The sequence below is a fragment of the Salvelinus fontinalis genome, chromosome 30, assembly GCF_029448725.1.
Source record: "Salvelinus fontinalis isolate EN_2023a chromosome 30, ASM2944872v1, whole genome shotgun sequence".
NCBI lineage: Eukaryota > Metazoa > Chordata > Actinopteri > Salmoniformes > Salmonidae > Salvelinus > Salvelinus fontinalis.
This window is the reverse complement of record NC_074694.1, coordinates 32,472,747-32,500,394: the sequence shown is the minus strand read 5'-3', so window position 1 is coordinate 32,500,394 and position 27,648 is coordinate 32,472,747. Positions and strand designations below refer to the sequence as shown.

The 27,648-nt window shown below is 45.7% G+C and overlaps 2 protein-coding genes across 4 annotated transcripts in view; both read right to left on the bottom strand.

The window, feature by feature from the left end:
* The window catches only part of LOC129829058 (transmembrane protein 94-like), a 35,168-nt gene extending 27,491 nt beyond the window's left edge, over positions 1 to 7,677 (bottom strand). Inside the window, exons 1-2 of one of the 3 annotated variants that reach the window (XM_055890517.1) lie at positions 7,534 to 7,677; positions 6,072 to 6,456 (exon numbers count right to left, since the gene is read on the bottom strand). In XM_055890517.1, the coding sequence (XP_055746492.1) occupies positions 6,072 to 6,095 (24 nt within the window). In that variant the 5' untranslated portion in view covers positions 6,096 to 6,456; positions 7,534 to 7,677. Of the gene's footprint in view, positions 1 to 6,071; positions 6,457 to 7,099; positions 7,488 to 7,533 lie in introns of those variants that run through there. The other 2 variants (XM_055890516.1, XM_055890519.1) reach the window with 2 other exon arrangements.
* A 3,564-nt stretch (positions 7,678 to 11,241) lies between these two features.
* Positions 11,242 to 27,648, bottom strand: part of LOC129828509 (unconventional myosin-XV-like) — a 37,990-nt gene continuing 21,583 nt past the window's right edge. Inside the window, exons 23-59 of the mRNA XM_055889536.1 lie at positions 25,327 to 25,398; positions 25,132 to 25,189; positions 24,702 to 24,922; positions 24,144 to 24,379; positions 23,678 to 23,847; positions 23,256 to 23,502; positions 22,907 to 23,087; positions 22,642 to 22,705; positions 22,505 to 22,537; positions 22,166 to 22,347; positions 21,912 to 21,956; positions 21,654 to 21,809; positions 21,336 to 21,414; positions 20,964 to 21,222; positions 20,277 to 20,364; positions 19,820 to 20,090; positions 19,545 to 19,648; positions 19,382 to 19,441; positions 19,223 to 19,298; positions 18,978 to 19,096; positions 18,761 to 18,879; positions 18,465 to 18,606; positions 18,231 to 18,342; positions 17,787 to 18,117; positions 15,879 to 16,015; positions 15,540 to 15,616; positions 15,333 to 15,409; positions 15,112 to 15,242; positions 14,807 to 14,901; positions 14,641 to 14,718; positions 14,456 to 14,552; positions 14,108 to 14,256; positions 13,850 to 13,974; positions 13,510 to 13,643; positions 13,230 to 13,363; positions 12,913 to 13,053; positions 11,242 to 11,893 (exon numbers count right to left, since the gene is read on the bottom strand). Coding sequence (XP_055745511.1) covers positions 11,804 to 11,893; positions 12,913 to 13,053; positions 13,230 to 13,363; positions 13,510 to 13,643; positions 13,850 to 13,974; positions 14,108 to 14,256; positions 14,456 to 14,552; positions 14,641 to 14,718; positions 14,807 to 14,901; positions 15,112 to 15,242; positions 15,333 to 15,409; positions 15,540 to 15,616; positions 15,879 to 16,015; positions 17,787 to 18,117; positions 18,231 to 18,342; positions 18,465 to 18,606; positions 18,761 to 18,879; positions 18,978 to 19,096; positions 19,223 to 19,298; positions 19,382 to 19,441; positions 19,545 to 19,648; positions 19,820 to 20,090; positions 20,277 to 20,364; positions 20,964 to 21,222; positions 21,336 to 21,414; positions 21,654 to 21,809; positions 21,912 to 21,956; positions 22,166 to 22,347; positions 22,505 to 22,537; positions 22,642 to 22,705; positions 22,907 to 23,087; positions 23,256 to 23,502; positions 23,678 to 23,847; positions 24,144 to 24,379; positions 24,702 to 24,922; positions 25,132 to 25,189; positions 25,327 to 25,398 — 4,890 coding nt within the window. The 3' untranslated portion in view covers positions 11,242 to 11,803. The remainder of the gene's footprint in view (positions 11,894 to 12,912; positions 13,054 to 13,229; positions 13,364 to 13,509; positions 13,644 to 13,849; positions 13,975 to 14,107; positions 14,257 to 14,455; positions 14,553 to 14,640; positions 14,719 to 14,806; positions 14,902 to 15,111; positions 15,243 to 15,332; positions 15,410 to 15,539; positions 15,617 to 15,878; positions 16,016 to 17,786; positions 18,118 to 18,230; positions 18,343 to 18,464; positions 18,607 to 18,760; positions 18,880 to 18,977; positions 19,097 to 19,222; positions 19,299 to 19,381; positions 19,442 to 19,544; positions 19,649 to 19,819; positions 20,091 to 20,276; positions 20,365 to 20,963; positions 21,223 to 21,335; positions 21,415 to 21,653; positions 21,810 to 21,911; positions 21,957 to 22,165; positions 22,348 to 22,504; positions 22,538 to 22,641; positions 22,706 to 22,906; positions 23,088 to 23,255; positions 23,503 to 23,677; positions 23,848 to 24,143; positions 24,380 to 24,701; positions 24,923 to 25,131; positions 25,190 to 25,326; positions 25,399 to 27,648) is intronic.

Sequence of the window (27,648 nt, the reverse complement as noted above, 5' to 3'; positions counted from 1 at the left end):
TGCCACACCTTTCAGATGAATGGATTATATTGTCAAATGAGAAATGCTCACAAACAGGGATGTAAACAAATTTGTGCACAAAATGAGAGAAATAAGCGTTTTGTGCGTATGGAAAATTTCAGGGATTTTTTTATATCAGCTCGTGAAAACATTTGACCAACACTTTACATGTTGCGTTTATATTTTTGTTCAGGGTACATTTTGAAATCACACTATGTATTTTATTCCAATAGCCAGAAGATGTAGACAATTATTTTATTTTTTGCCGTGCAAATAAAGACCTGTAGAATAAACCCTCCTCCTCACAGCTGCCCATGTCCCTTAATGTTGATGATGTGGTTGTTACTGACAAGAAGCACATGGCTGAACTCTTTAAATCACCACTTCATTAAGTCAGGATTCCTATTTGACTCCGCCATGCCTCCTTGCCCGTCCAACACTTCCTCATCTCCCACCCCTCTAACAGGACTAGCCCCAATGCTCCTCCCTCTTTTTCCCCTGCCCTGCTACAAAGTTTATCCCTGCAGGAGGTCACCGAGTCCGAGGTGTTAAAGGAGCTCCTTAAACTTTACCCCCAAAAACATCTAGGTCAGATGGTTTAGACCCTTCTTTAACTTCTTTGTGAAAGGGGGCAGTATTGAGTAGCTTGGATTAAAAGGTGTCCAGAGTAAACTGCCTGCTACTCTGTCCTAAAAGCTAGAATATGCATATAATTAGTAGATTTGGATAGAAAACACTCCGAAGTTTCTAAAACTGTTTGAATGATGTCTGTGAGTATAACAGAACTCATACGGCAGGCAAACACCTGAGAAAAAATCCAACCAGGAAGTGGGAAATCTGAGGTTTGTAGTGTTTCAACTCGTTGCCTATTCAAGATACAGTGGAAATGGGGTCATGTTGCACTTCCTAAGGCTTCCACTAGATGTCAACAGTCTATAGAACCTTGTTTGATGCTTCTACTACACTGCTCAAAAAAATAAAGGGAACACTTAAACAACACAATGTAACTCCAAGTCAATCACACTTCTGTGAAATCAAACTGTCCACTTAGGAAGCAACACTGATTGACAATAAATTTCACATGCTGTTGTGCAAATGGAATAGACAAAAGGTGTAAATTATAGGCAATTAGCAAGACACCCCCAACAAAGGAGTGGTTCTGCAGGTGGTGACCACAGACCACTTCTCAGTTCCTATGCTTCCTGGCTGATGTTTTGGTCACTTTTGAATGCTGGCGGTGCTTTCACTCTAGTGGTAGCATGAGACGGAGTCTACAACCCACACAAGTGGCTCAGGTAGTGCAGCTCATCCAGGATGGCACATCAATGCGAGCTGTGGCAAGAAGGTTTGCTGTGTCTGTCAGCGTAGTGTCCAGAGCATGGAGGCGCTACCAGGAGACAGGCCAGTACATCAGGAGACGTGGAGGAGGCCGTAGGAGGGCAACAACCCAGTAGCAGGACCGCTACCTTTCCTTTGTGCAAGGAGGAGGAGCACTGCCAGAGCCCTGCAAAATGACCTCCAGCAGGCCACAAATGTGTGCATGTGTCTGCTCAAACGGTCAGAAACAGACTCCATGAGGGTGGTATGAGGGCCCGACGTCCACAGGTGGGGGTTGTGCTTACAGGCCAACACCGTGCAGGACGTTTGGCATTTGCCAGAGAACACCAAGATGCTCTTCACAGATGACAGCAGGTTCACACTGAGCACATGAGCACATGTGACAGACGAGTCTGGAGAAGCCGTGGAGAACGTTCTGCTGCCTGCAACATCCTCCAGCATGACCGGTTTGGCGGTGGGTCAGTCATGGTGTGGGGTGGCATTTCTTTGGGGGGGCCGCACAGCCCTCCATGTGCTCGCCAGAGGTAGCCTGACTGCCATTAGGTACCGAGATGAGATCCTCAGACCCCTTGTGAGACCATATGCTGGTGCGGTTGGCCCTGGGTTCCTCCTAATGCAAGACAATGCTAGACCTCATGTGGCTGGAGTGTGTCAGCAGTTCCTGCAAGAGGAAGCCATTGATGCTATGGACTGGCCCGCCCATTCCCCAGACCTGAATCCAATTGAGCACATCTGGGACATCATGTCTTGCTCCATCCACAAAAGCCACGTTGCACCACAGACTGTCCAGGAGTTGGCGGATGCTTTAGTCCAGGTCTGGGAGGAGATCCCTCAGGAGACCATCTGCCACCTCATCAGGAGCATGCCCAGGCGTTGTAGGGAGGTCATACAGGCAGGTGGAGGCCACACACACTACTGAGCCTCATTTTGACTTGTTTTAAGGACATTACATCAAAGTTGGATCAGCCTGTAGTGTGGTTTTCCACTTTAATTTTGAGTGTGACACCAAATCCAGATCTCCATGGGTTGATAAATTTGATTTCCATTGATATTTTGTGTGTGATTTTGTTGTCAGCACATTCAACTATGTAAAGAAAAAAGTATTTAATAAGAATATTTCATTAATTCAGATCTAGGATGTGTTATTTTAGTGTTCCCTTTATTGTTTTGAGCAGTGTATAAAGGAGGGGGGAATGAGAGGGGATTGAGTCAGAGGTCTGGCAGAGTGCCACGAGCTGGTCACGCGCATTCACATGAGACGTAGCTTGCGTTCCATCGCATTTCTGAAGACAAAGGAATTCTCCGGTTGGAACATTATTGAAGATTTATGATAAAAACATCCTAAAGATTGATTCTATACTTAGTTTGAAATGTTTGTACGAACTGTAATATGACTTTTCGTCTGAACTTTCCCCTGGACCTGCCAGCACGTCGTCAGTTTGGATTGTGTACTAAACGCGCAAACAAAAGGAGGTGTTTGGACATAAATGGACTTTATCGAACAAATCAAACGTTTATTGTGGAACTGGGATTCCTGGGAGGGCATTCTGATGAAGATCATCAAAGGTAAGTGAATATTTATAATGCTATTTCTGACTTTGTTGACTCCACAACATGGCGGATATCTCTTTGGCTTGTTTGGGCTCTGAGCGCTGTACTCAGATTATTGCATGGTGTGCTTTTTCAGTAAAGCTTTTTTGAAGTCTGACACAGCGGTTGCATTAAGGAGAAGTATATCTTTAATTCCATGCATAACACTTGTATTTTCATCAACATTTATAATGAGTATTTCTGTAAATTGATGTGGCTCTCTGCAAAATCACCGGATGTTTTGGAAGCAAAACATTACTGAACGTAACGCGCCAATGTAAACTGAGATTTTTGGATATAAATATGAACATGTATTATGTAACATGAAGTCCTATGAGTGTCATCTGATGAAGATCATCAAAAGGTTAGTGATTCATTTTACCTCTATTTATGCTTTTTGTGACTCCTCTCTTTGGCTGGAAAAATGGCTGTTTTTCTGTGGCTATGTACTGACCTAACATAATCGTTTGGTGTGCTTTCTTCGTAAAGCCTATTTGAAATCTGACACGTTGGCTGGATTCACAACAAGTGTAGCTTTAATTTGGTGTATTGCATGTGGGATTTCATGAAAGTTAAATTTTTATGGTAATTTATTTTAATTTGGCGCTCAGCATTTTCACTGGATGTTGGCCATGTGGGACGCTAGCTTCACACATATCCCAGAGAGGTTAAGATTGCTGCCCCCATCATTGCCAAGCCTGTCTCTCCTCTCTGGGGAGGTTTCCATTGCTTGGAAGGCAGCCACTGTGCATCCTTTATTGAAAGGGGGAGATCAAGCTGATCCAAACTGTTATTGGCCAATTTCTATTTTGCCATGTTAATCAAAAGTGTTGGAAACACATGTCAAGAATCAACTGACTGGCTTTCTTGACATCTATAGTACTCTCTGGTATGTAATCTGGTTTCCGCTCAGGTTATGGATGTGTCACTGTAACCTTAAAGGTCCTAAATTATGTCACCATGGCGCTTGATTCTAAGCAATGTTGTGCTGCTATTTTTATTGACTTGGCCAAAGCTTTTGATACGGTAGACCATTACATTCTTGTGGGCCGGCTAAGGAGTATTGGTGTCTCTGGGGGGGTCTTTGGTCTGGTTTTCTAACTACCTCTCTCAAAGAGTGCAGTGTATAAAGTCAGAACATCTGCTGTCTCAGCCACTGCCTGTCACCAAGGGAGTACCCCAAGGCCCGATCCTAGGTCCCAAGCGATTCTCAATTTACATCAACAACATAGCTCAAGCAGTAGGGAGCTCTCTAGTCCATTTATATGCAGATGATACAGGCTTATACTCAGCTGTTGTATTTGGCGCATGTGACAAATAAGTATGATTTGATAGGCTGATTCGGGAGAATGTTTTGTGCTATTTTAATATAAAGTGTACTCTTTTGCTTTAGGTTATAAGCTAGCCAGGCATTAATGAGGTTGTAATCAGAAAGTATAATGTTGGAGAGCTTTGATTGCCTGTGGATAGTACTTGGCCTTATTAGATCTGTCCAGAATGGCATTTATTTATTTCCCAATAACCAGATGGAATTCAGTTAATTCTAACAATATGCTGTTCAGACAATCAAAAAACATAGGATCATATGAATTTGGAAAGTACACATGAAGGCAATTTTCTTTCCATTCAAGATACATTTAAGGAAAGTGATTCTCCCTTCTTGGTCTTCGCCTTTACCAAGAATGGTGATTGAGTTTCTTCTGTATCATTATGTTCACACCTTTAGTTTTGTTTGGGGCTGTTAAAAGCAGACGGTTTGTAAAAATGGTTCACTATTCTGTGTGTGTCCTTTTGGTTTCTTACTAGAATATCAAGCCAGCTGGAACGCTTGATAGGAATATTAAGGACTTTCAAATTCCATGAGAGAAGGACTAGTGTAGCAATTGTTTTTCTCAAATGTAACTGTTATATTTAGTGCTGATAAGCCCATGGATGTAAAATAAAAGTATGAACCACAGGAAAACCCACCCATTGGTCACTCCCCACTCAGAAGATCCTCTTTATACACACCACCACCCCATTTCAAACTACAATACATGACATCACCAATGTCCCATTCATTTCAGCATATTGTCAAAAGGCATAGGCCTAAAGGAAAACAGTAAAAACACTGAAGATTCAAATCTACCGCCACTGTCTCTAGAACATCCCTGTGTGTCTCCTCTCCTTGAGTAGTCAAGAAAAGTAGGCTTTGTTTCTGGCTGGACTGTTAAGAGCTAATCATTACATAATCCACAGCACATACTGTATGTGGGACCAGAGAGATAAAAGTGGAGAGGTGTTCTTTGAACCTGTTGAATAAGAGCACTGGCTGGCAGTTTTCCAATCCCTACCCTACCCTACGCCTGGCTGCTGTTGAATCAGTAGCTCACTGTGAAATGCCTCTCCTCCTAGACTTCTATGTTTAACAAGCATTACTGACCCTGACAATAACTGATAGCACACGCCGGGAAAATCGAGAGGGAAGAGGGTGAGAATGAAGAAGGTGAAAATAAGTGGATGCCGTGGTTTCTGGCCCTTGTTAACTTATAAACATTCAGCTCACGTCTTTTAAAGTACAAGCTCATGATAATGACTTGACAGTAGTTTTTTGTAACACCTGACCAAAAACATCCGTTTCAATGTGTGACATGAATAGCCTACATTTATTGACCAACATCAAAAACCTAGGAGGAGCCCTCAGGAGCAGCTAGAAGGCAGTTTGCGGGGATCAGTCAACACACACACAGAAACACGTACACACACACACACAGAGACGCACACACAGAGACGCACACACAGAGACGCACACACAGAGACGCACACACAGAGACACACACACAGAGACACACACACAGAGACACACACACAGAGACACACACACAGAGACACACACACAGAGACACACACACAGAGACACACACACAGAGACACACACACAGAGACACACACACAGAGACACACACACAGAGACACACACACAGAGACACACACACAGAGACACACACACAGAGACACACACACAGAGACACACACACAGAGACACACACACAGAGACACACACACAGAGACACACACACAGAGACACACACGTCCCAAGGAGCCTCTCCGTTTAGCGCCACTCCAGGGAGCCAGCTGACGTCATTTGGCGCTAGGCAACTCACCTGCTTCTTATCCTGTAGCTCCATGGCAACCAGCGCTGCCTCTCACCATGCTCCGAGCCTCACACACACCTGACGAGGCTAGGCAGAGACTTCACCCTCTCGATCTCCCCTCGATACTCTCGGTGTCGTCTTGATACGCCTCTTTGTCTTCTCAACGCTCTTCCTCGATGCCCCCTCCAACCACAACTTAGGCTGGAGGAAAACGTCACCCACTGGCCCCCTGCCGGTGCCGCTATGCCAGCCTGCTCTGCCAGTCTGAGGGGAGGACCACGCACGCCCACTGGGACTCACAGCAGGGCACACTGGGAGCTGTAGTTTGGGGCTAGATGCTCAGTCAAAGTTGTGTTGAGGAAATCGTCCTCATTACACGAATGGCTGGGTAGATCTTGGTTGGGAAGAGATAAATAATTATGCCGTTGGCATGACATATGGCATTCAGTCTGCAGTGATATTATACATTGGCTGTTGGTCAGTAGACTATAGGTTAGTGGGCTACATGAGGTGAAAACAATAGTGCTGTTGAAAACATTGTTAGTCCGAAGCCCTAAAGCTACTGACAACACGCCACCACTATAAGCATCTTTCTTCCTCTTTTATACAAAAACAACTGAGTCAGCATGCTCTATTGGCTCACACTACACAACATTGTGCCTAAAGTTACCAGCAGAGAGAGAAAAAGAGAGCCAGCCAGACAGACACCCAGAGACAGAGAGCTAGAGAGGACAGACAGAGGGAAACAGACATACATATAGAGGGAGAGAGACATTCAAGAGTCTTTGACACTTTCACCCTGAACTAGTAGTACAGGAACCACACCCCAAAAAGCAACTGGGGCAAGCTAAAGTACATATACGGAAACATGTCATTGGAACTAATATAACTCAGTCACAACATCCTATGTCAGAAACAGAACTAAACTTGTCCGATGCCCGTCTATCGCTAAATCCACCTGGCTGAACGACGTACAACATATTTAATGTCATCACTTTCTGCGTATGCTTATCCTTGGATTCATTTACAGATTTTACCTGTACTGTTAGACTGTCTGGTCTACAGGAGAGAAGCGAGGAGCCAAATCCCACACGATGTTATTATAGTGACTTTCTTGTGTGCATATCGAGATCATCGTTTAACATGCTAGCAAATTAGCTTACTAGCTAACTGGGAATCTATCGTTGCGAGCTCATATTTTCTGCAATGGAAAAGCATGCAATGCACTAAGCTAAACTTCACACAATCTACATTTGTGACAAAAACAAGTGTCAATGTCGCCTTACTTAAGCACTGTTTCTCACTCATTGCTATCTCGCGAATAGTACGCGCTAACTTAGCTAGCTGACGTTTCCATATCTGCAACCCAACGTCCAGGTTCGTCTTCTTCGCGATGTCAAGAACAGCCTGCGATAACATACACACTAAGCACTATTATTGTACCATATATCCGCATATCTATCATACTCACGTACATGTTGCAACACGATCTGTATCTCGTCACCCCGTTTAAAGCTAAATCATCTCTCAAATATCAAGTGTACAGAGAGGAAGCAAGAGAACCAACTCGGCAGAAAATCTTTCTCCCTCCAGCAGGTGGCGTTTTTTCGTTGTTTCGCCCACCAAGCAAGGTCAATGAGAGTGTCACATTTTGTTTATGGCTTATTTGCTATATGAGGTTTATTTGATCGATTAGCAGTTTCATAATGCTTAAGTTGTTATAAGCGCACTGACATAAGTAGGACACGTGACATCCCGGGAACTTTAAGAAAAAAAACTTTATATTGGAGTTATTTCGAGATGTCTATGCATATTCATGTTATGAGGCTAGTAGCATAGCATATCCACTGAATACAGGCGGTTGACGTCAACAACCCTAATCAAATATGCAAAACAGATGAGGGAGTGGCATTTTTGGTTGGGGGCGATGAAGCACGGTTGTGATAGGTTGGGATTCCTGAAGGGATCACCATAGGTGGAGTCCTGCTCTTTTGATTGGCGTGTGTGGACGGGGCGATGGCCCAAGTCAACCGTTCTATTTTGAAATAGGATAGCTACTTCCTCTTCGTTGAGGCTTTATGGCAGACCACATCCTTTAGTGGCGTGTTGCCGCCACCAACTGGACGAGGGTAAACATTTCTCCAAAGAGTAATTCCATTACGGGGAGGGAAAAATAACATTAATCTACACAAACTAACAAAAAATAAATACCCCATTCCTTCAGTCATTCGACAACTCAACTACCCTGCTCATGCTTTAGGGCTTGAGAGGGTGGGACTGCACACACACAACACCATGTAGCTCTTCAGATGTGAAATCTTTTAATCCCAGAAATATTTCAGCCGCAGAAACAATGATGTCATGTCTATCTTTCTTGACTTATTTTCCGCTTGCGCAGTGCCGTTTACCACCATCGCTATAAAAGACAGAGTCCACTTTCTTCACATGAACAATCGCTGGGTCCACTGGTGATTCACCGGACTTTCAAAGATACTCATTCTTTCTATCCTCTTGACAGCCTCTGCATTGGAGACTCACCACTGCCCTGATTTTAGCAACCTCATTCTCTTATACCCTACTCGGGCAATCCAAGAATGTCACCTCATGTTCTCCACCACAGTTACAACCCTTTGCTGCTTGGCCATTATTTTATGCTACACAGTCGGGATCTCCTTCAAAGTGATCTTTCCTACACGTCCCACATCCACATCTTTACTTATTTCTTCTGCAGACACGTACTACATGTCAAACATTTTACAGCGCTGACACTGCAAAGGACTGGATACAAAAGCTCTGACAAGATTGTACACATATCCCATCTGCACTCGGGTCAGGAGGGACTCCATATCAAACAACATAAGGTACAAACAAACTGTTCTCTTTCCTGCCATTAACAAAATGATTCATCCTACAAGCATCAGCCACTCCAGGAGTATTCTTCAGTATATCAATGTCAAGTTCTTCTGAGACTCCAGAAATTACTCCCTTGACAGGTGACCTTCTCCGTAGCTCAAAGCACGCACAGCATAATCTTCAAATCGAGTGAGACCCACCATACTCTTTTTCTGAGCAGCAGAAGCATAAGCAATTAAAATAAGTCCACTCCTCGTGATCTTCATCAACTTCACTTTATCCAAACCTTTCCCCACCATTTTGAATATTTCCAAGAGATTCAACAAGTCGGCCCCAACATTCCCAGAAAATGTACTCCTACCAGATATGAAGGGGTATTATCAACACAAGACATTTCCTTTCCCATCTTTCGGACAAAAGTCCATTCATCTTCATTTCCACCACCATCCGATTCCAGTTCCTCTTCTGCTTCCACCTTCCTCTACCTTGATTGCGTCGCCATGCTCATGGCTCTTCATTCGATCAATACGACACCTACCCTCCACTCTCTCTGTAGGTAATATTTTTCACAGGTGAGTAATACTGGGTAGTGGGTTAACAGATGAAAAGCCTTAAAACAATAAATCCAGATTTATGTACAGAGCCTTCAGAAAGTGTTCATACCCCTTGACTTATTCCACATTTTATTACAGACAGAATTATCACCCATCTACACAATACCCTATAATGACAAAGTGAAAACATGTTTTTAGAAATTTCAGCAAATCTATTGAAAATGTAATACAGAAATGTCTAATTTACATAAGTATTCTACACCCGAGTCAATACTTTGTAGGCACACCTTTGGCAGCAATAACAGCTGTGATTCTTTCTAGGTAATTCTCTAAGAGCTTTCCACACCTGGATTGTGCAACATTTGTCCATTATTCTTTTCAAAATTCTTTGAACTCTGTCATATTGGTTGTTGATCATTGCTTGACAACCATTTTCAGATCTTGCCATAAATATTCAAGTAGAGATTTAAGTTAAAAATTACTTGGCCATTCAGGAACACATGGTTGAATCTGTGTTTGAAGTTCTCTGCTTGACTGAGGGACCTTACAGATAATTATTTGTGTGGGGTACAGAGATAAGTCATTCCAAAATCATGTTAAACACTATTATTGCACACTGAGTGAGTCCATGCGACTAATTTGACTAACGCACATTTTTACTCCTGAACTTATTTAAGCTTGACATAAAGGGGTCGAATACTTGTGGACTCAAGACATTTCAGTTTCTCATTTCTATACATTTGTAAACATTTTTTATTTTTTTATAATTCCACTTCGACATTATGGGTATTGGGTGTAGGCCAGTGACACAAAATGTGTGTTTAATCAACTTTTAATTCTGTCTGTAACACAAAATGTGGAAAAGTCAAGCTGTGTAATTCAGGATATAGCCTAACTATTGTGTACAAAGTAAAACTTCCTAATGTGAAAGAAGTGTCTGCTAGAAAACACTAATGATCTTTTTTTAAAAGAGTGAGGATGGAATACAACGGCACATCTAACAAACATGTATGCCCTCGTCATCCAGGGCCCCCTCAATTAACTCATCCAGGCTGATGGCTGAATAGAATACAATTGAATTAAATGATCAAAATTATGTTTACAGCCTTGTATTGGCTACACACTCACAAGACTAACAATCACAAGTCTCAGAACATAAAGTTCAAGGCAGGGCTGGATGATTACAGTACAAGGCATAGTAACTGCAACACTAGGTAACCAAATGACTAGGAAACTATAGGTTTCGTAACTTTAAATTAGCATAATGCATGTTTGTAATGGTTTCTGTGCAGTCCTCACCATTCTTACAAATATCCTGTTGGTGCACTCCTTAGCTGTATCAGTCAAGTCAGAACGAGAAAGGACAGTTTGTGGTTTTCTAAAGTTAAGTAGCCTTGCAAAGTTAAGTAGCCATGCTCCTATGAGCTTGATGTACAAGTACACCCCCTGGACAGGAAGCTAGTCTATTGTAGGACCTCACCCCAATCTAGCTTCTTAATTCTGAGTGCCAAGCAGAGGTGCATTGGGTCCGTTTTTTACAGTGTTTGGTATGACAGCTGGCGAACAAACTCCCAACTTTCCAATTTCAAGGCATACAATCAAACCACAAGGCCACTGAGTGGTTTTGTAGGCCTATCATATTAAACACAGCTGGAAACCAGTACCTCCATATGACAGTTTTTCCATTAGCAATAAACCAACCACATATAATTGAAACAATACCTTATTCAGCAATACTTTAAAAAAGTTATACACAAAGTAAACAAGAACAGTTTCATCCATCTACAAAATAATTTTATTTAAATTACAAAAATATTTACTACAAAGAAACACATTGATAAATTGGTAATATAAAGATATATTGCACGGAAACCTAACACGTACTAAGCAATATTCAAATTTGGACATTCATTGGTATTCAAAGGCTGTGATGTTTTTTTTAATAATGAAATGTTTTAGATAAACATCTGAAGGCATTGATTTGTTTTGATATTTGTCAGTGCAGGTCCGCTTATCAATAGGCTCCCTCTCTGAGTGCGTGTTTGTTGGGAAATTGAGAAAATGAAACCTGCAGTGGATAGAATTCATTTCTCAACCATTTTCATCAATCAATCACCAACTGAAGTATCACTGACACAGGAGAAGGAATGTTAGATGTGGAAAGGGATTCGCTTTCATTGCTTATATGAATCAATGATTGACAGTTGTAGAACTCATTTCCTATCCAACTGCAGATGTGTGTGTGTGTGTGTGTGTGTGTGTGTGTGTGTGTGTGTGTGTGTGTGTGTGTGTGTGTGTGTGTGTGTGTGTGTGTGTGTGTGTGTGTGTGTGTGTCTAGGGGTTGCGGCTGGAGACAGAGCTATTGATGGGTGGTCTCACCAGCTCCTCCATGATGACAGCAATGATGTGGCACAGCTTCTTGGCCTGTAGGGCAGAGCACACACACACACACACACATTAATGGAATGCACACTTTATCAAGGACAGTACTGTACTGCATAGTGTTGTCATGCCTTTGAACAATTCACTTCATTTGACTACATTATTTCCATTTCCATCAGTTGACTATTGCGGAAGTTGCTTTGGCTAAAGGTATCAGCGTAGCCAGGGGCGTCATGCACCTCAAAATCTAAGGGGGCACAAAGTGTGTGAGGGTGGCTAGGGGGTGGTCCGGAGGGGGGCTAGGCCCCATGTCTGTAAGTTGGATAAATCAGCATTTCTCAAACACCTGAAGCAGCTTTTCCTGCAATCTAGAGCCATAATCATTATGCTTAATTCTATGTGAAAAATCAGGTTTATTTTTCTGCTTATCTAAGCATTCCTCTTGAGCTGTCTGTATCTGCCTGACTGGTGGTAATCCTTTTTCAGAAACGGAACATGCTTCTCTGCATCTCTGCTAAAATCTGCGTAAAATATTGAAAGGATTGTGAGTCTTATTCAGTACATCTAGTAATTGCTTGCTAAGATAATTAGACAAGCTAGATACTCTAATTTGATTGATAGCCTGAAATGGCTTTTTGGTAGCTAGTTATGAGGTTGGGAACCTATTTAGGCTAGCTAAAGCCAACTCAATACAACTGTTACTAGTATTACAGAGAAAAAACAGTAAATGTTTTATTTTATTTTTTTAAACAGGATAAATCTGAGGGAGCATGTGCCCCCTTATGGGCATGATGCCACAGAGTAGCCATGCACGGTTTAAGTGTCTTCTTGAAATCTTATCTCCCAGGTAGCATGTGTGTGTAATGTGCATGGCCCTTAGTGACCATATCCCTTTCACTGTGTAACCTTACACTTTACGGACACTAAAGAACAAACCCATCCACCAGTGGTCACCAACCTTTGTTCCTGGAAAGTTACGGGGTGTTCAGCAATTTGTTCTAGTTCTACACACAACCGGGGGTTGGTGGCCCCGTCGTTCACTGCTGTGTATTGTACTTCACCTGTTTGAGGTGGATGGTGATGGTTTTTAGGAGTCCTGGGTTGCCGTAGTTGATCTCCACTCCAGGCACCTTCTTGTCTTTCTTGGGTTTAACTGAGCGCAGTGACTGCACCTCCACCAGTGGGATCATTAATGCCCGCTCCTGAACAACACAGGAAAATTATAATAAAGAATTCATAATAGCAGACATCTATAGATCCATATAGTCAGTCAAGATCGATCATTTCACCCATATTTTGGGAAACACGGTGCCTGCATTTCCTATGTTTGGGGTGTCCCTCCCTACATAAATGGTGTTGTTGGGTGTAAATGCGGTACCTGCGTATTGGGATGGCAGAACAGCACTCCTTCTTGGTTGACAGCCACCAGGCAGGGCGAGGGGCAGCTGCGATGGCTGACCTTCTGAGCCAGGAAGACATTAGAACCGAACAGAGGCAGGGAGCTCAGGCATTCTGGGGATAGAGAGAGCAAATCAATACAATTTTATTCATACTGTATCTATAATGCATTATCTAGTTACAAACACATTTATCACAAAGTTCTTCCCAGCAAGCAAGGCAAAAATGTAATTGTGTGCGTGCATGTGTGTGTGCCTCACCGAGGAAGCGTGCCTTGGCGTCGCGGGGGCTGAGGGAGCGCATGGCGCTTATCTCTCTGAGGGAGATAGTGTGGATCTGCTCCAGGTTGGTGCTGCCCCCTTCCTGTTGGGGGAGGTACCCCTTCAGTTCAAGCCTGACAGGGACATAAGAGAGAGACAACTATCAGAAACTATATCACTCTTAACATAGGATAGAGAGAATAATCACTTATGTCCGGTCTGAAAACAACAGTGTGGCTCACAGTGAGAGCTGCTGAGTGAGACACTGGGGCAGGTGCTGCAGAGTGCGGGGGGCTAAAGGCTAGGGGTTAGGGTATAGGGGTTAAGGGGTAGTACTCACACGGAAGGCTCTTGAGTGAGGCCCTGTGCCAGGTGCTGCAGGACAGCCAGCTCTGCCGTCTGCTGGACGACAGCGGCACCACTGCCTGGCAGCAGCAGTTCGCCGTCCAGGTAGTTACCCAGGACCTGCACGCAACAGACAGAGGGCCAGATGGGGTTAATTCATTACGGGGACAGAAGGGCTGTCACCCAGGGCCTGACATAACGCAAGGTGGTTTCAGTGGTTATAACAGAACTCTAGGGGCCGTTACTATGGTACCTGTTGGAAGTGGAACTCCAGGTAGAGGTCGTTGTCAAAGTGAAGTGGGTGTGTCCATATGACGCGGTGGAAGGACAGGAAGATGGAGCCGTCGTCCAATAGGAAGTCAAACAGGTACTCATCTGAGTGGAGTGGCCGCACCATCCCATCTGATGTAGGAGAGGAAGAAGAGAGGCAGGAGGGAGGTAGTGATAAGGAAGGGATGAAAAGAAGAGAGAGCCATAGAAAACTAGGATTTTCTTAGTTTTGCTGTCACACAATTAATATCAACTTATTGTGCATTGCAGGTAAAGGGTTTTGGGGAGTCATTTGGGTTAATAGATAGAGCATGTCTGTATGTCCACCTACCCTTGTCCCGGCTGGCATGGATAGAAAACTCCTTGACTTCTGACGGGTCCTGGATGCCCATATCTGTACACAGCTCTTCCACCACCTCCAGAGCCACCTAGTTACACAGAGTCAATCTTTATCATAATGATAATTAAAGGGAGGAGGGGAAAGTAGAAACGTAAAGGGAAGGAGACTTGACTTACGCTGAAGCTGCGTATCTTACAGATGAACTCCACTCCACCTGGCAGCTTGATGGGGAACCGACGAGATTGTCTCCCAGCCTGCAGAGAACAGACACACAGCGACAGCTGTACTGCTTATCTTACGTAACAACAAGATTTCCACACTTATGTGGAATCACTGCCTTACCAGTATGGCTTCCATCTCCGCGTGAGAGGGGATGTGTCTGCGACCTCCGTGGATCAGAGTCCGGAACAGGTTCTCCATACAGTTTTGAGACAGCTCTGAGATAAAGGATAGACACATACATAATTGCATTAGATACAGAAAAGCTCTGGGGTACCAGACACAGATACATGTTTGAAGGGATCTCTTCTGGGGCATCGCCAATGTGTGAGGGGTGCAGGGCTGTACCTTAGTAGGGGTGTGTTGGTCTTGGCTGATGTTTTGTAGGTGGCGTGTGACGTAGGTGTTCAGAATGCGTGTGTGCGTACCTTGGTAGAGGTGTGTGGGGTCTTGGCTGATGTTTTGTAGATGACATGTGATGTAGGGGTTCAGGGTGCCAGAGCAGGGGAAGAACCCTGCTACCAGGTTCAACAGACGCCAACCTCGTGTACATCTCTCTCTGTATAACGCATGCACACACAAGTTAGGAATTGACCCTCTGTACACTACTCACAGGTAAAGGTTCGTACACAATCTGCCAGCTACTCACTTGTGTGTGTTGTTTGTGGTCTGTTTGATCACCTGGCAGTAAACCTCATCTCTCAGAAACTCCTTCTCCTTCCCTAACTGAACACACAAGCACAATGGACAGACGTTACTCCATGTTTCCATTCAAGCAGCTGTATCCTCATGAGGAGTGCAAGGTGAGCGATGGTGTTTGTGTGTGAGCTGTGTGTGTGTAACGGGAGAGACTCACCATCAAGATATAGCTGACACAGTCTCCCTCAGACGTGTGCCTCCCAAGAGGCTGGTCTCCCATGAACTGCATCACACCTTCAGAGAGCGAAAGAGAAGTGGGAAAGGGGGAAATTGAGATGAAGAGATGCAATGTACACCTCAATAGTGTGCGTCACAGGAGGTTGATGGCACCTTAACTGGGGAGGATAAGTGGAATTGTATCAAAAACATAAAACAGATGGTTTCCAGGTGTTTGATGCCATTCCATTCGCGCCGTTCCAGCCATTATTATGAGCCGTCCTCTCCTCAGCAGCCTCCACTGATGTGTGTGTGTGTGTGTGTGTGTGTTTGGACTCACTCAGGAAGGCCTGGACAGCCAGGCCATTGAGCCCAGGATCATTGTACAGGATGAGGGATTCCTGAATAGGAACCTCGGTGTACTGAAGCATCTCTGAGAAGTTTCTACCTCCATTAAGCAGACCTTTACCCTCCATTCTGTGACAGAGAGACAAAGGGAGAAAGACGAAGGAGGGGCGATTATGAAAGAGTGAGAGAGATGGAGCGAGGAAGAGAGAGTCCAAGAGAAAGTGCATAAGGAGAAAGAGAGGTAAGTATGTGTCGTTACGGAAGACAGTTATTACACTCAGGAAAATATAGGATTACATACACTGCTCAAAAAAATAAAGGGAACACTTAAACAACACAATATAACTCCAAGTCAATCACACTTCTGTGAAATCAAACTGTCCACTTAGGAAGCAACACTGATTGACAATACATTTCACATGCTGTTGTGCAAATGGAATAGACAAAAGGTGGAAATTATAGGCAATTAGCAAGACACCCCCAAAAAAGGAGTGATTCTGCAGGTGGTGATCACAGACCACTTCTCAGTTCCTATGCTTCCTGGCTGATGTTTTGGTCACTTTTGAATGCTGGCGGTGCTCTCACTCTAGTGGTAGCATGAGACGGAGTCTACAACCCACACAAGTGGCTCAGGTAGTGCAGTTCATCCAGGATGGCACATCAATGCGAGCTGTGGCAAAAAGGTTTGCTGTGTCTGTCAGCGTAGTGTCCAGAGCATGGAGGCGCTACCAGGAGACAGGCCAGTACATCAGGAGACGTGGAGGAGGCCGTAGGAGGGCAACAACCCAGCAGCAGGACCGCTACCTCCGCCTTTGTGCAAGGAGGTGCACTGCCAGTGCCCTGCAAAATGACCTCCAGCAGGCCACAAATGTGCATGTGTCTGCTCAAACGGTCAGAAACAGACTCCATGAGGGTGGTATGAGGGCCCGACGTCCACAGGTGGGGGTTGTGCTTACAGCCCAACACCGTGCAGGACATTTGGCATTTGCCAGAGAACACCAAGATTGGCAAATTCGCCACTGGTGCCCTGTGCTCTTCACAGATGAAAGCAGGTTCACACTGAGCACATGAGCACATGTGACAGACGTGACAGAGTCTGGAGATGCCGTAGAGAACGTTCTGCTGCCTGCAACATCCTCCAGCATGACCGGTTTGGCGATGGGTCAGTCATGGTGTGGGGTGGCATTTCTTTGTGGGGCCGCACAGCCCTCCATGTGCTCGCCAGAGGTAGCCTGACTGCCAATAGGTACCGAGATGAGATCCTCAGACCCCTTGTGAGACCATATGCTGACACATGCACATTTGTGGCCTGCTGGAGGTCATTTTGCAGGGCTCTGGCAGTGCACCTCCTTGCACAAAGGCGGAGGTAGCGGTCCTGCTGCTGGGTTGTTGCCCTCCTACGGCCTCCTCCACGTCTCCTGATGTACTGGCCGGTCTCCTGGTAGCGCCTCCATGCTCTGGACACTACGCTGACAGACACAGCAAACCTTTTTGCCACAGCTCGCATTGATGTGCCATCCTGGATGAACTGCACTACCTGAGCCACTTGTGTGGGTTGTAGACTCCGTCTCATGCTACCACTAGAGTGAGAGCACCGCCAGCATTCAAAAGTGACCAAAACATCAGCCAGGAAGCATAGGAACTGAGAAGTGGTCTGTGGTCACCACCTGCAGAACCATTCCTTTTTTGGGGGTGTCTTACTAATTGCCTATAATTTCCACCTTTTGTCTATTCCATTTGCACAACAGCATGTGAAATTTATTGTCAATCAGTGTTGCTTCCTAAGCGGACAGTTTGATTTCACAGAAGTGTGATTGACTTGGAGTTACATTGTGTTGTTTAAGTGTTCCCTTTATTTTTTTGAGCAGTGTACATTGTATAACCTTGTTACCCCTCTCACCTGGTGGCAGTGTCTCTGAAGTATTTCATGGCAAACTCTGTCATCAGGAACGTCTGGACCTCACTCATCTCACTGCCCTGGACCGATACTTGGACGGAACGAGCTGACCCCAGCATGGCGCTCTCTCGGCTGGGCTGTGCTGAGCCAGTGTGGGGAGTGGACCTGGGAGCTGGGGGTCTGGTGGCAGCGGGCGGCTTGGGGGCTCTCATGCTCTTCCTCCTCTCGTCGAGGCGGTCAAGGTGGACGTGGTGATAGTCAGGAGGGGCAGACGGCTGAGTGACGTCGATGGGGAAGAGGCCGGAGCGCCCCCCGATGGAACCGAAACACCAACCTGAGAAATCAGGAGAGAGCAGGTTTAGGACTGTCACAGAGAGAGAGAGAGTCAGAGACAGAGGGAGAGAGAGAAAGAAAGAGCGGGGAAAGAGGTCAGTGTGATGACCTCACCTGGCTGGAGGCCGTCAATGGGCAGCAGTTTGATGATGTCACCCTTGCGGAAGCTGAGCAGGCTCTTGTCGTCGGTCACAAAGCTCTTCAGGGCAATCACATGATCTGAGCCCTGAGAAGGTTTGATAGGATGTTAGACACAACAAAGATACCATACACAGTAAGATTTAGTGTACCAGAAAACACATGTATACAATCATTTGTACGATATAAGATGAGGAAGAGGGTGGTTACATTGAGGAGTTCTTGGTGGAACAGGCTGACCATGGCAGTGATCTGTGGAGCCCTGTTGCTCTGCAGCTGTAGCTGTTCTCCCTTTAGACTCAATTCCACGATGTCTGCAGACCGCAGTTCCACCGACAGCAGCTCTGCATAGCTACACAGAGAAAGAGACACAGCACACACGGTACACACACAGAGAGAACATACACGGACATGCACACACACACACTAGATGTATATTCTCACTCAATAATTCTAAAGGCTAAAGTTCCTCTAATTCCGGTGTTGTGTTTGAAGAATAGGCACACCTGTAGCTCCGTAGCAGGCGCAGATGTTTGGGGTTTATGCCTGATGCTCTGGCCACCTTCATCAGTCGAATCCCACGATGAGACACGCCCAACAGCTGGGTGTCCCCGCTGGTACCACCCTACCACACACACACACAGGGGAGATGAGCGTCCGTCCGTCCGTCCGTCCGTCCGTCCGTCTGTCTGTCAGAGAGTGAGAGAGAGAAAGCTAACTCACTTTGACAGGGAACAGTCGTGTGAAGTAGTTTTCCCAGTTGTCTCTGGCAGCCATCACTATCCTCGTCTTCATAGTGTCGTCCTGAAGCGAGGTGATACTGGTGCCCACGTGGAAACTGGCTGGAGAGAGAGGGGAGGGATGGGAAGAACATGAGGAAAGAGCGGGATGGAGGAGGGGAACAGTCATTTTTTAACCTGGCCTCGCCAACTGACTCACCTGGTTAAAAAAAGGACAAATAAACTCACCTAGTAGGTCTTTCATTTTTCTCCTATCCTCTCTGGTGATCCTCACACAGGTGTCAGAGTACGTGTCTCTCATGATCTGAAAGGATTTATAGTAATAGACGGTGTGATATGTATAAGCCAGTGAAGAAAAAGGGCCACGGGGAAATAACCAGTACCTACCTGCTCACAAAGGAGGTTGAGGGTGTAGGGGTGGTTGAACCTCTCTCTGGGGTAAAACACCTGAACACAGAGGGATTATAAGGATTCACTTGTGATGCGAACACACAACACGTAGAATAATAGAGACGATACCAACGTTCTCTCGCCTACTGCTCCAGCTCACCTCCTTGCGTAGGAACAGTTTGCCAGGCATGGCAGAGTTGGAGAAGTAGACGCTGGCAGAGAACCTGTGGAGCTGGGAGCGAACACTCTCCTCCCCAGACAGATCTATGGAGGACAAACAAACAATATGAGTTACTTTACTTCTCTGTGGAGTTATTACTGTAGTATATGAGTTATGAACGTGTATCGGAGGCTACGGCTGGACAGGCAGTGCAAACACAAACATGTGTACCCGTACTGTACCTTTCCACCTGCATTTCAGGTAGTTGGACTTACTGAGTGTGGGGGCAGCTTTGGCGGGAGGGTCTGGCAAGCTTTCAAAGATGGCTGGGGGATAAGGAGGGGTGGACCTGGGTGGAGCAGGCGGAAGGTTCTTGGAACGACCCTGCGTGCCAAAGAGGTCGGCCAGGGAGCGCTGTTTCTGCTTCATGCTGTTGGAGATTGAGCGAGGCCCTCTGGTGGAGGGAGGAGAGGATTGCCACGCTGGGGGAGGCTGTCTCTGACGGGGGGGCTCCCTCTGGATCGGGGGAGGAGGGGCCCACTTTCTCTGGAGGGGATGAGAGGAGAGAGGAAGCGAAAGAAGTGTAAGACTAGAGCCTTTCATTATGAATGAACCCATCAGTAAGTGATTGCCAAGACTGTTCTTCTGTGTGCAATACTCCTAGTCTGTCTGCCAAATCAATATTTGTAGTTTGCGTTTCTGGCCCTTTGTAAACCCCAGCCAAGCTCTGACCTGCTGTTGTACAGGTCCTTTATTCATGAGGATCGCCAAGGCCTCCTCTTTAGGATCATTCTTCTTCACAAACGACCGGGCTGGAACCCTGGAGAGGAGCAAGACATAGAGGAAGTTGATGGTATAAGGTACATAGAGGAAGTTAATGGTATATGGTACATAGATGAAGTTGATGGTATATGGTACATAGAGGAAGTTGATGGTACATAGAGGAAGTTGATGGTACATAGAGGAAGTTGATGGTATATGGTACATAGATTAAGTTGATGGTATATGGTACATAGAGGAAGTTGATGGTATATGGTACATAGAGGAAGTTAATGGTATATGGTACATAGAGGAAGTTGATGGTATATGGTACATAGAGGAAGTTGATGGTATATGGTACATAGAGGAAGTTGATGGTATATGGTACATAGAGGAAGTTGATGGTATATGGTACATAGAGGAAGTTGATGGTATATGGTACATAGAGGAAGTTGATAGTATATGGTACATAGAGGAAGTTGATGGTATATGGTACATAGAGGAAGTTGATGGTATATGGTACATAGATTAAGTTGATGGTATATGGTACATAGATTAAATTGATGGTATATGGTACATAGATTAAGTTGATGGTATATGGTACATAGATGGTACAAGACCCAATAGAGAGAAATTAGATGGATCCACTGTCCCACTGACCTGACGGGCTCGAAGGGTCTTGGGTCACTGGCGGGGCGGTTCTGGTATTGTTTGATGATGTCACGGATGCTGGTGGTGGGCGGGGGCGGGGAGGCAGGGGGGCTGGGGGGGTATGGGTCTCTGGCAGGAGGAGAGGGGGGAGGTTGCAAAGTCCTGGGGGCTGGGGGTGGAGAGGGGGTGCGGGGACGGGTCTGTTTGGGGGGGCTGCTGGGAGCAGGGCGAGGCTTTAACGGTTTGGCTGCTGGCTTGGGCTGAGAACCTAAAAGAGTGAATGACAGCACAGGCAGATGGGTCATAAACAAGACAAGACTCTCAACATCAGCTTCTCGGATGCTGATTAGGTATCTGGAAGGTTTATTCAGCTCTACTCACCAATCTTCTGGAAAAACTCTCTCTTCACCTTGAAAGACTCAAGCTGGCCTGGACTGGCAAAGTCCACATCCCTCTCCGGCTGGAAAATCAGATGTACACATAAAACATGACACAGGTAAGTTTGCGTTTCACTGTTAGTCTACACCTGTTGATTACGAAGCATGTGACAAATACACATTTGAGTCTGCTTGCAAGTTAATGTTGATTCATTTGTTTCTTTTGTAATTAAATTACACATTTTTGGCTAAGTACATAAAGGACACTAATCAAGCAGAGCAGCAAATAAACAATACTGCCACACCCCTCCCTCCCTCACACCTCAGGTATATGGTGCTGTATCTGTGGCTGTGGTTTCATCTGGCTGGGTGTGCGTAGCGGTGGTGGGGTGGGGGGATTTGTGTGGGGTGGGGGTGGGGGTGATGGGGCGCGGGGGGGTGTGACGGTTCGGTTAGCCTGGCGTCTCTGCTCCTGTCTCTGCTGCTGCTGCTCCTGTCTCTGCTGCTGCTGCTCCTGTCTCTGCTGCTGCTGCTCCTGTCTCTGCTGCTGCTGCTGCTGTCTCTGCTGCTGCTCCTGAGCCTGCTGCTGGGACATGGTCATGGCTTGCATTGTCATCTGCTGGGCCTAGAAGGGGAGCGTGAGAGGAGAGAGAGAGAGAGAGAGAGAGAGAGAGAGAGAGGGATGGAGAGAGAGGATGGGCAGTCACTAGGTGGTCATGTTAGAACAGAAGCGGCAATATCATAAGAACTGTTGAACAAGGACAGGGTTATGGTGGGTTTGTTTTCCCTGGCATGTGGGATACCAGTTTTCCCCCAGTGTCTCCCTGTCCTTACCATGAGCAGGGCCTGTTGGTTGATGAAAGCCTGCTGCTGCGCTGCCATCTGCTGGGAGTTCACGGCTGGTGCAGCTGGCTGGGGCATCATCATGGTTGGCATCATAGGCATGGGGGCAGCTGGCATCATACTTGGCATCATCTGAGCCCCGTAGCCTTGCATGGCCGGGTTCATCGGCATTCCTGGGAGACCAAAAAATATGGGACATTTTGGAATTGCAGGGGAAAAAAGTGTGAAAATGGTGAATAGAGAAAAATAAATGACTTGACCATAGTTGAGGAAAAATATTTAAAAACACGATTAGAATGTTTGTGTAATTACATTGTTCCCCTCACTCACCCATAGAATACCCTGGCATTGTCATTGGGACACCTGCAACACAGGTATTGTATTTAACATTAAAATGAAAACCCATTGCCCCAATAACGAGAGAAACGGAGAGATGAGGGAGACAGAGCAAGCGAGAGATACAGTACCTGCTCCATACATCCCTCCTCCTCCTTTCATCCTCCTGTTCAACATGGCCATACGCTCCCTGTCCTACACACACACAACAGCAGAACATTTTGTTACACAATCTACACATCACATACAGTAATACGGTCCACAAAATTGTAGTTACCTAATCCCCAGCCTTGCCTTGTATCCAAGACAAAGGAACAGAAGACACAATCCAACCAGTAACAGATAATCACAGTTACAGAGCACATCCTATTAGATATAACATTGAATGATGCTGACCCCTGGTCCCTGGTCCAGCACTGGGTCAAAGAGGTCATCCAGATAAGCATCCATCTGACGACCACGAGAACCCTCTGACGGCTGGTAGTCTCCGCCGTTCCATGGGGCCTCCTGCTGGGGGAGACCAGGGGCCTGCATGGAGGGGGCCGGGGGGATGAACCCATCTAGATCTGTTATCATCCTAATGGCGAGAGAGAGGGAGAGTGAAGTTGGGGTCCTCTGTGTGTGTGTGTGTGTGTGTGTGTGTGTGTGTGTGTGTGTGTGTGTGTGTGTGTGTGTGTGTGTGTGTGTGTGTGTGTGTGTGTGCAACGCGTACGTGCATCTCTGTGTGTGTGCCCGCCAGCCTCACCGGTTTCCCTCGTTGTTGAACAGGTAGTCAGTGTGTGTGTGTGCGGTCCCCAGTGTAGTATCAGTCTCTGCTCCAGCCAACAGGTCCATGACAAAGTCACATCCAGGCAGGTCAGACCAGCCCTCTTCAGCCAGCAGAGACACAGACCAGCCTCGAGGAGCCTCAGGTAACCCTCTGAAGTGGAGCAGCCACGAGGCCAGCTGCTCTCCTGTGGTCCAGGACTCTACCTCAGCTGTAATCTTCTCCTCTGGAAGAGAGAGAAAGCGAGGGACTAAAACATACAACCCTGGTGCTGCAAACAGCAACCACTCCAGCCAGGTGAAATATCCTGATTACACCGAGCAAATGGAACCACAACATCAGAAAGACAAAGTGACAAGCATGACACAGAGATGACTTATACACGTTATAACCCCCCTCACCGTTGAAGGTGTGTACATCCAGCACCATCTTTCCTCTCCTCTGATTGGCTGTCCACTCAAGCTGGGAGGGGGCGTGGAGGCGGGAGGTGGGGGAGGGTAGGTGGAGGGAGGTGAGGAGTTTGTGCTGGCATAGAGAACGATATTCACCTGGACCCTTGTCAGACACATACCTGTCCACAAGTGAGACAGAGAGACACAGACTTACATACCTGTCCACAGGTGAGACAGAGAAACACAGACTTACATACCTGTCCACAAGTGAGACAGAGAAACACAGACTTACATACCTGCACATGTCAGACAAAACCAAATAACCAAATATGGCCGACAAAGAGGACATATTTTTATGGTATCTAAAACTAAAAAAGTTGAAAAAATAATAATCTCAATTCCTACACAACACACTTTTTCAATAATTACAAAAAAAGACATCTTTAAAACTGATTTTGCCCACTAAGCTACGTACTTGAGCAAGGATTTGTCAAGGGCTGGGGAAGGGGTGAAGGCACTGAGGCAGCAGGCCAGTAACAACCAGCCCCGTAGGGACCCCTCCTCTGACTCCCTGCCCCAGGTGGTGTAAGCTATCTGGGCTAGGATCTCATCCCTCAGGGGGGGTCTGGTGAGGCCCTGCTCCACGATGTAGTTTCCCAACAGCTGCTCCTGCCAGTCACTCAGATCACTGTCCCCTGCAAAGCGCAGGATCTGGAGAGAGACAAGGGTTAAAGAGATGAGACATTGTCTGTGTGTGTGTGTGTGTGTGTGTGTGTGTGTGTGTGTGTGTGTGTGTGTGTGTGTGTGTGTGTCTGTCTGTGTCTGTGTGTGTGTGTGTCTGTCTGTGTGTGTGTGTCTGTCTGTGTGTGTGTGTCTGTCTGTGTCTGTGTGTGTGTGTGTCTGTGTGTGTGTGTGTCTGTGTGTGTGTGTGTGTCTGTGTGTGTGTGTGTCTGTGTGTGTGTGTGTGTCTCTGTGTGTGTGTGTGTGTGTCTCTGTGTGTGTGTGTGTGTGTCTGTGTGTGTGTAGGACTGACCAGTTTGTAGATCTCCAGAGCGATGCAAGCGTCTTCAGGCTCCAGATAGGTCAGAGGTCGCTGGAGGGAGTAGCCCTGCGGCTGACACCAGCCATCCTTCAGCGTAGTGTTGGCGTATCGTGAGAAGGGGTAGCTGTCTATATCGAGGGGCAGGGTGAGGGTGTGTCCTGCTTTCACCTGTGGAGGCGCCACCTCTGTTACCCCAGAGCCATGCTGCCGCCCTTGTGCAAGGACACATAACTACAGTCACACACAGAGAAAAGACCCCAGAGAACAATGGCAGTCCTGGTTCCAATCCAGCAACAGTCTACCCTTTACCTGCCACTGCTGTGTTTACACATCTAAATATGAGCATTATTATCTACATACATTTTTTTTGCCAATACCAGATGCCCTCAACCCATCTCCACCCAGCGCTGCTCATACTCACCTGCTGCGCTGCGTAGTCTGGCCGAGAGCTCAGCTGGGATCTCCAACATTCCCACATCCTGGAAAAGGCAGGGAATTATCAGGAAGGAATACTTTATTGGACCAGAGGCTCATTTTAAATATTTGGCTTTGATTTCTACATCTACTAATACCTTTTAATTGGAATAGATTTTGTACAGGTGTAGTGATCTCTTACCATTCCTGTGGAGGTGTGATCTTCAGTCTCAGTGGTGGGTTTCACCGTGCTCCTCTCGTTCCTCTCTTGTTCCTGAGAGCAAACACACACACAGGTTCGACTGAGTTCAGCCCTGAGCTATCTACATCTCATCTTAACTAGTTTTCATACAATCAGGACATGCAGAGCACTGATGTGGAGTGAGGACCCCTCCTTTCAATAACACAACAAACAAACAGACAACACATGGTCACAGACCTGCTAAACCTTTACACAAACAGGAATCTGAAATTCATTTAATCCATTCAATTATATCCAGACTTTCTCAAGTATTGAATAAACCTTCCACTTTTTTCTAAAAGTGTTTCTCCTGTACCTGTTCTCAGGTGTTTTTGTCCTACCTGCTCAGGCCAGGTATCTAGAGGTCTGTCAGGTTAACAGACCGAGAGAGAGAGAAAGTCCAGTCCTATTCTTAGAAACACTACCTGTTATAAATCCCAGCTGCCATCGCTCCGCCCATAACAGGCCACACAGATACCAGAGTCCAGAATGCACACCTTAATCTAATGGTTTACAGCCTGAGCTTCATACAGCTAAAGGTGCTGCCTCATATCACTGCACTGTAAGTGTATCATAGTGTATTCTTGCAATATGAATGTATGTATGTGCAGTTGAAGTCAGAAGTTTACATTACAGAAGTTTACATACACCTTAGTTTTTCACAATTCCTGTCATTTAATCCTAGAAAAAAAAATCCCTGTTTTAGGCCAGTTAGGATCAGCACTTTATTCTAAGAATGTGAAATGTCAGAATAATAGTAGAGAATGATTTATTTCAGCTTTTATTTCTTTCATCACATTCCCAGTGGGCCAGAAGTTTACAGACACACAACTAGTATTTGGTAGCATTTCCTTTAAATTGTTTAACTTGGGTCAAACATTTCAGGTAGCCTTCCACAAGCTTCCCTCAATAAGAATTGTGGTCCATTCCTCCTGACAGAGCTGGTGTAACTGAGTCAGGTTGGCAGGCCTCCTCGCTCATACATGCTTTTTCAGTTCTGCCAACAAATTTCTGTAGGATTGAGGTCAGGGATTTGTGATGGCCACTCAAATACCTTGACTTTGTTGTCCTTAAGCAATTTTGCCACAACTTTGGAAGTATGCTTGGGGTCATTGTCCATTTGGAAGCCCCATTTGCGACCAAGCTTTAACTTCCTGACTGATGTCTTGAGATGTTGCTTCAATATATCCACATAATTTTCCTTCCTCATGATGCCATCTATTTTGTGAAGTGCACCAGTTCCTCCTGCAGCAAAGCACCCCCACAACATGATGCTGCCACCTCCACGCTTCACGGTCGGGATGGTGTTCTTCGGCTTGCAATTTTCCCCTTTTTTCCTCCATACATAATGATGGTCATTATGTCCAAACAGTTATATTTTTGTTTCATCCCACCAGAGGACATTTCTCCAAAAAGTACGATCTTTGTCCCCATGTGCAGTTGCAAATCGTAGTCTGACTTTTTTATGGCGGTTTTGGAGCAGTGGCTTCTTCCTTGATGAGCAGCCTTTCAAGTCATGTCGATATAGGAAACGTTTTACTGTGGATATAGATACTTTTGTACCTGTTTCCTCCAGCATCTTCACAAGGTCCTTTGCTGTTGTTCTGGGATTGATTTGCACTTTTCGCACCAAAGTACGTTCATCTCTAGGAGACAGAACTCGTCTCCTTCCCGAGCGGTATGATGGCTGCGTGGTCCCATGGTGTTTATACTTGCGTACTATTGTTTGTACAGATGAACGTGGTACCTTCAGGCATTTGGAAATTGCTCCCAAGGATGAACCAGACTTGTGGAGGTCTACAATCTTTTTTCTGAGGTCTTGGCTGATTTCTTTTGATTTTCCCATTATATCAAGCAAAGAGGCACTGAGTTTGAAGGTAGGCCTTGAAATACATCCACAGGTACACCTCCAATTGACTCAAATGATGTCAATTAGCCTATCAGAAGCTTCTAAAGCCATGCCATCATTTTCTGGAATTTTCCAAGCTGTTTAAAGGCACAGTCAACTTAGTGTATGTAAACTTCTGACCCACTGGAATTGAGATACAGTGAATTATGAGTGAATTATGAGTCTGTAAACAATTGTTGGAAAAATGACTTGTGTCATGCAGAAAGCAAATGTTCTAACCGACTTGCCAAAACTATAGTTTGTTAACAAGACATTTGTGTAGTGGTTGAAAAATGAGTTTTAATCACTCCAACCTAAGTGTATGTAAACTTCCGACTAACTGTAGGTTCACTGAGGTGTATTGATGGGTGTGGGTGGGTTAGACAGCACACACA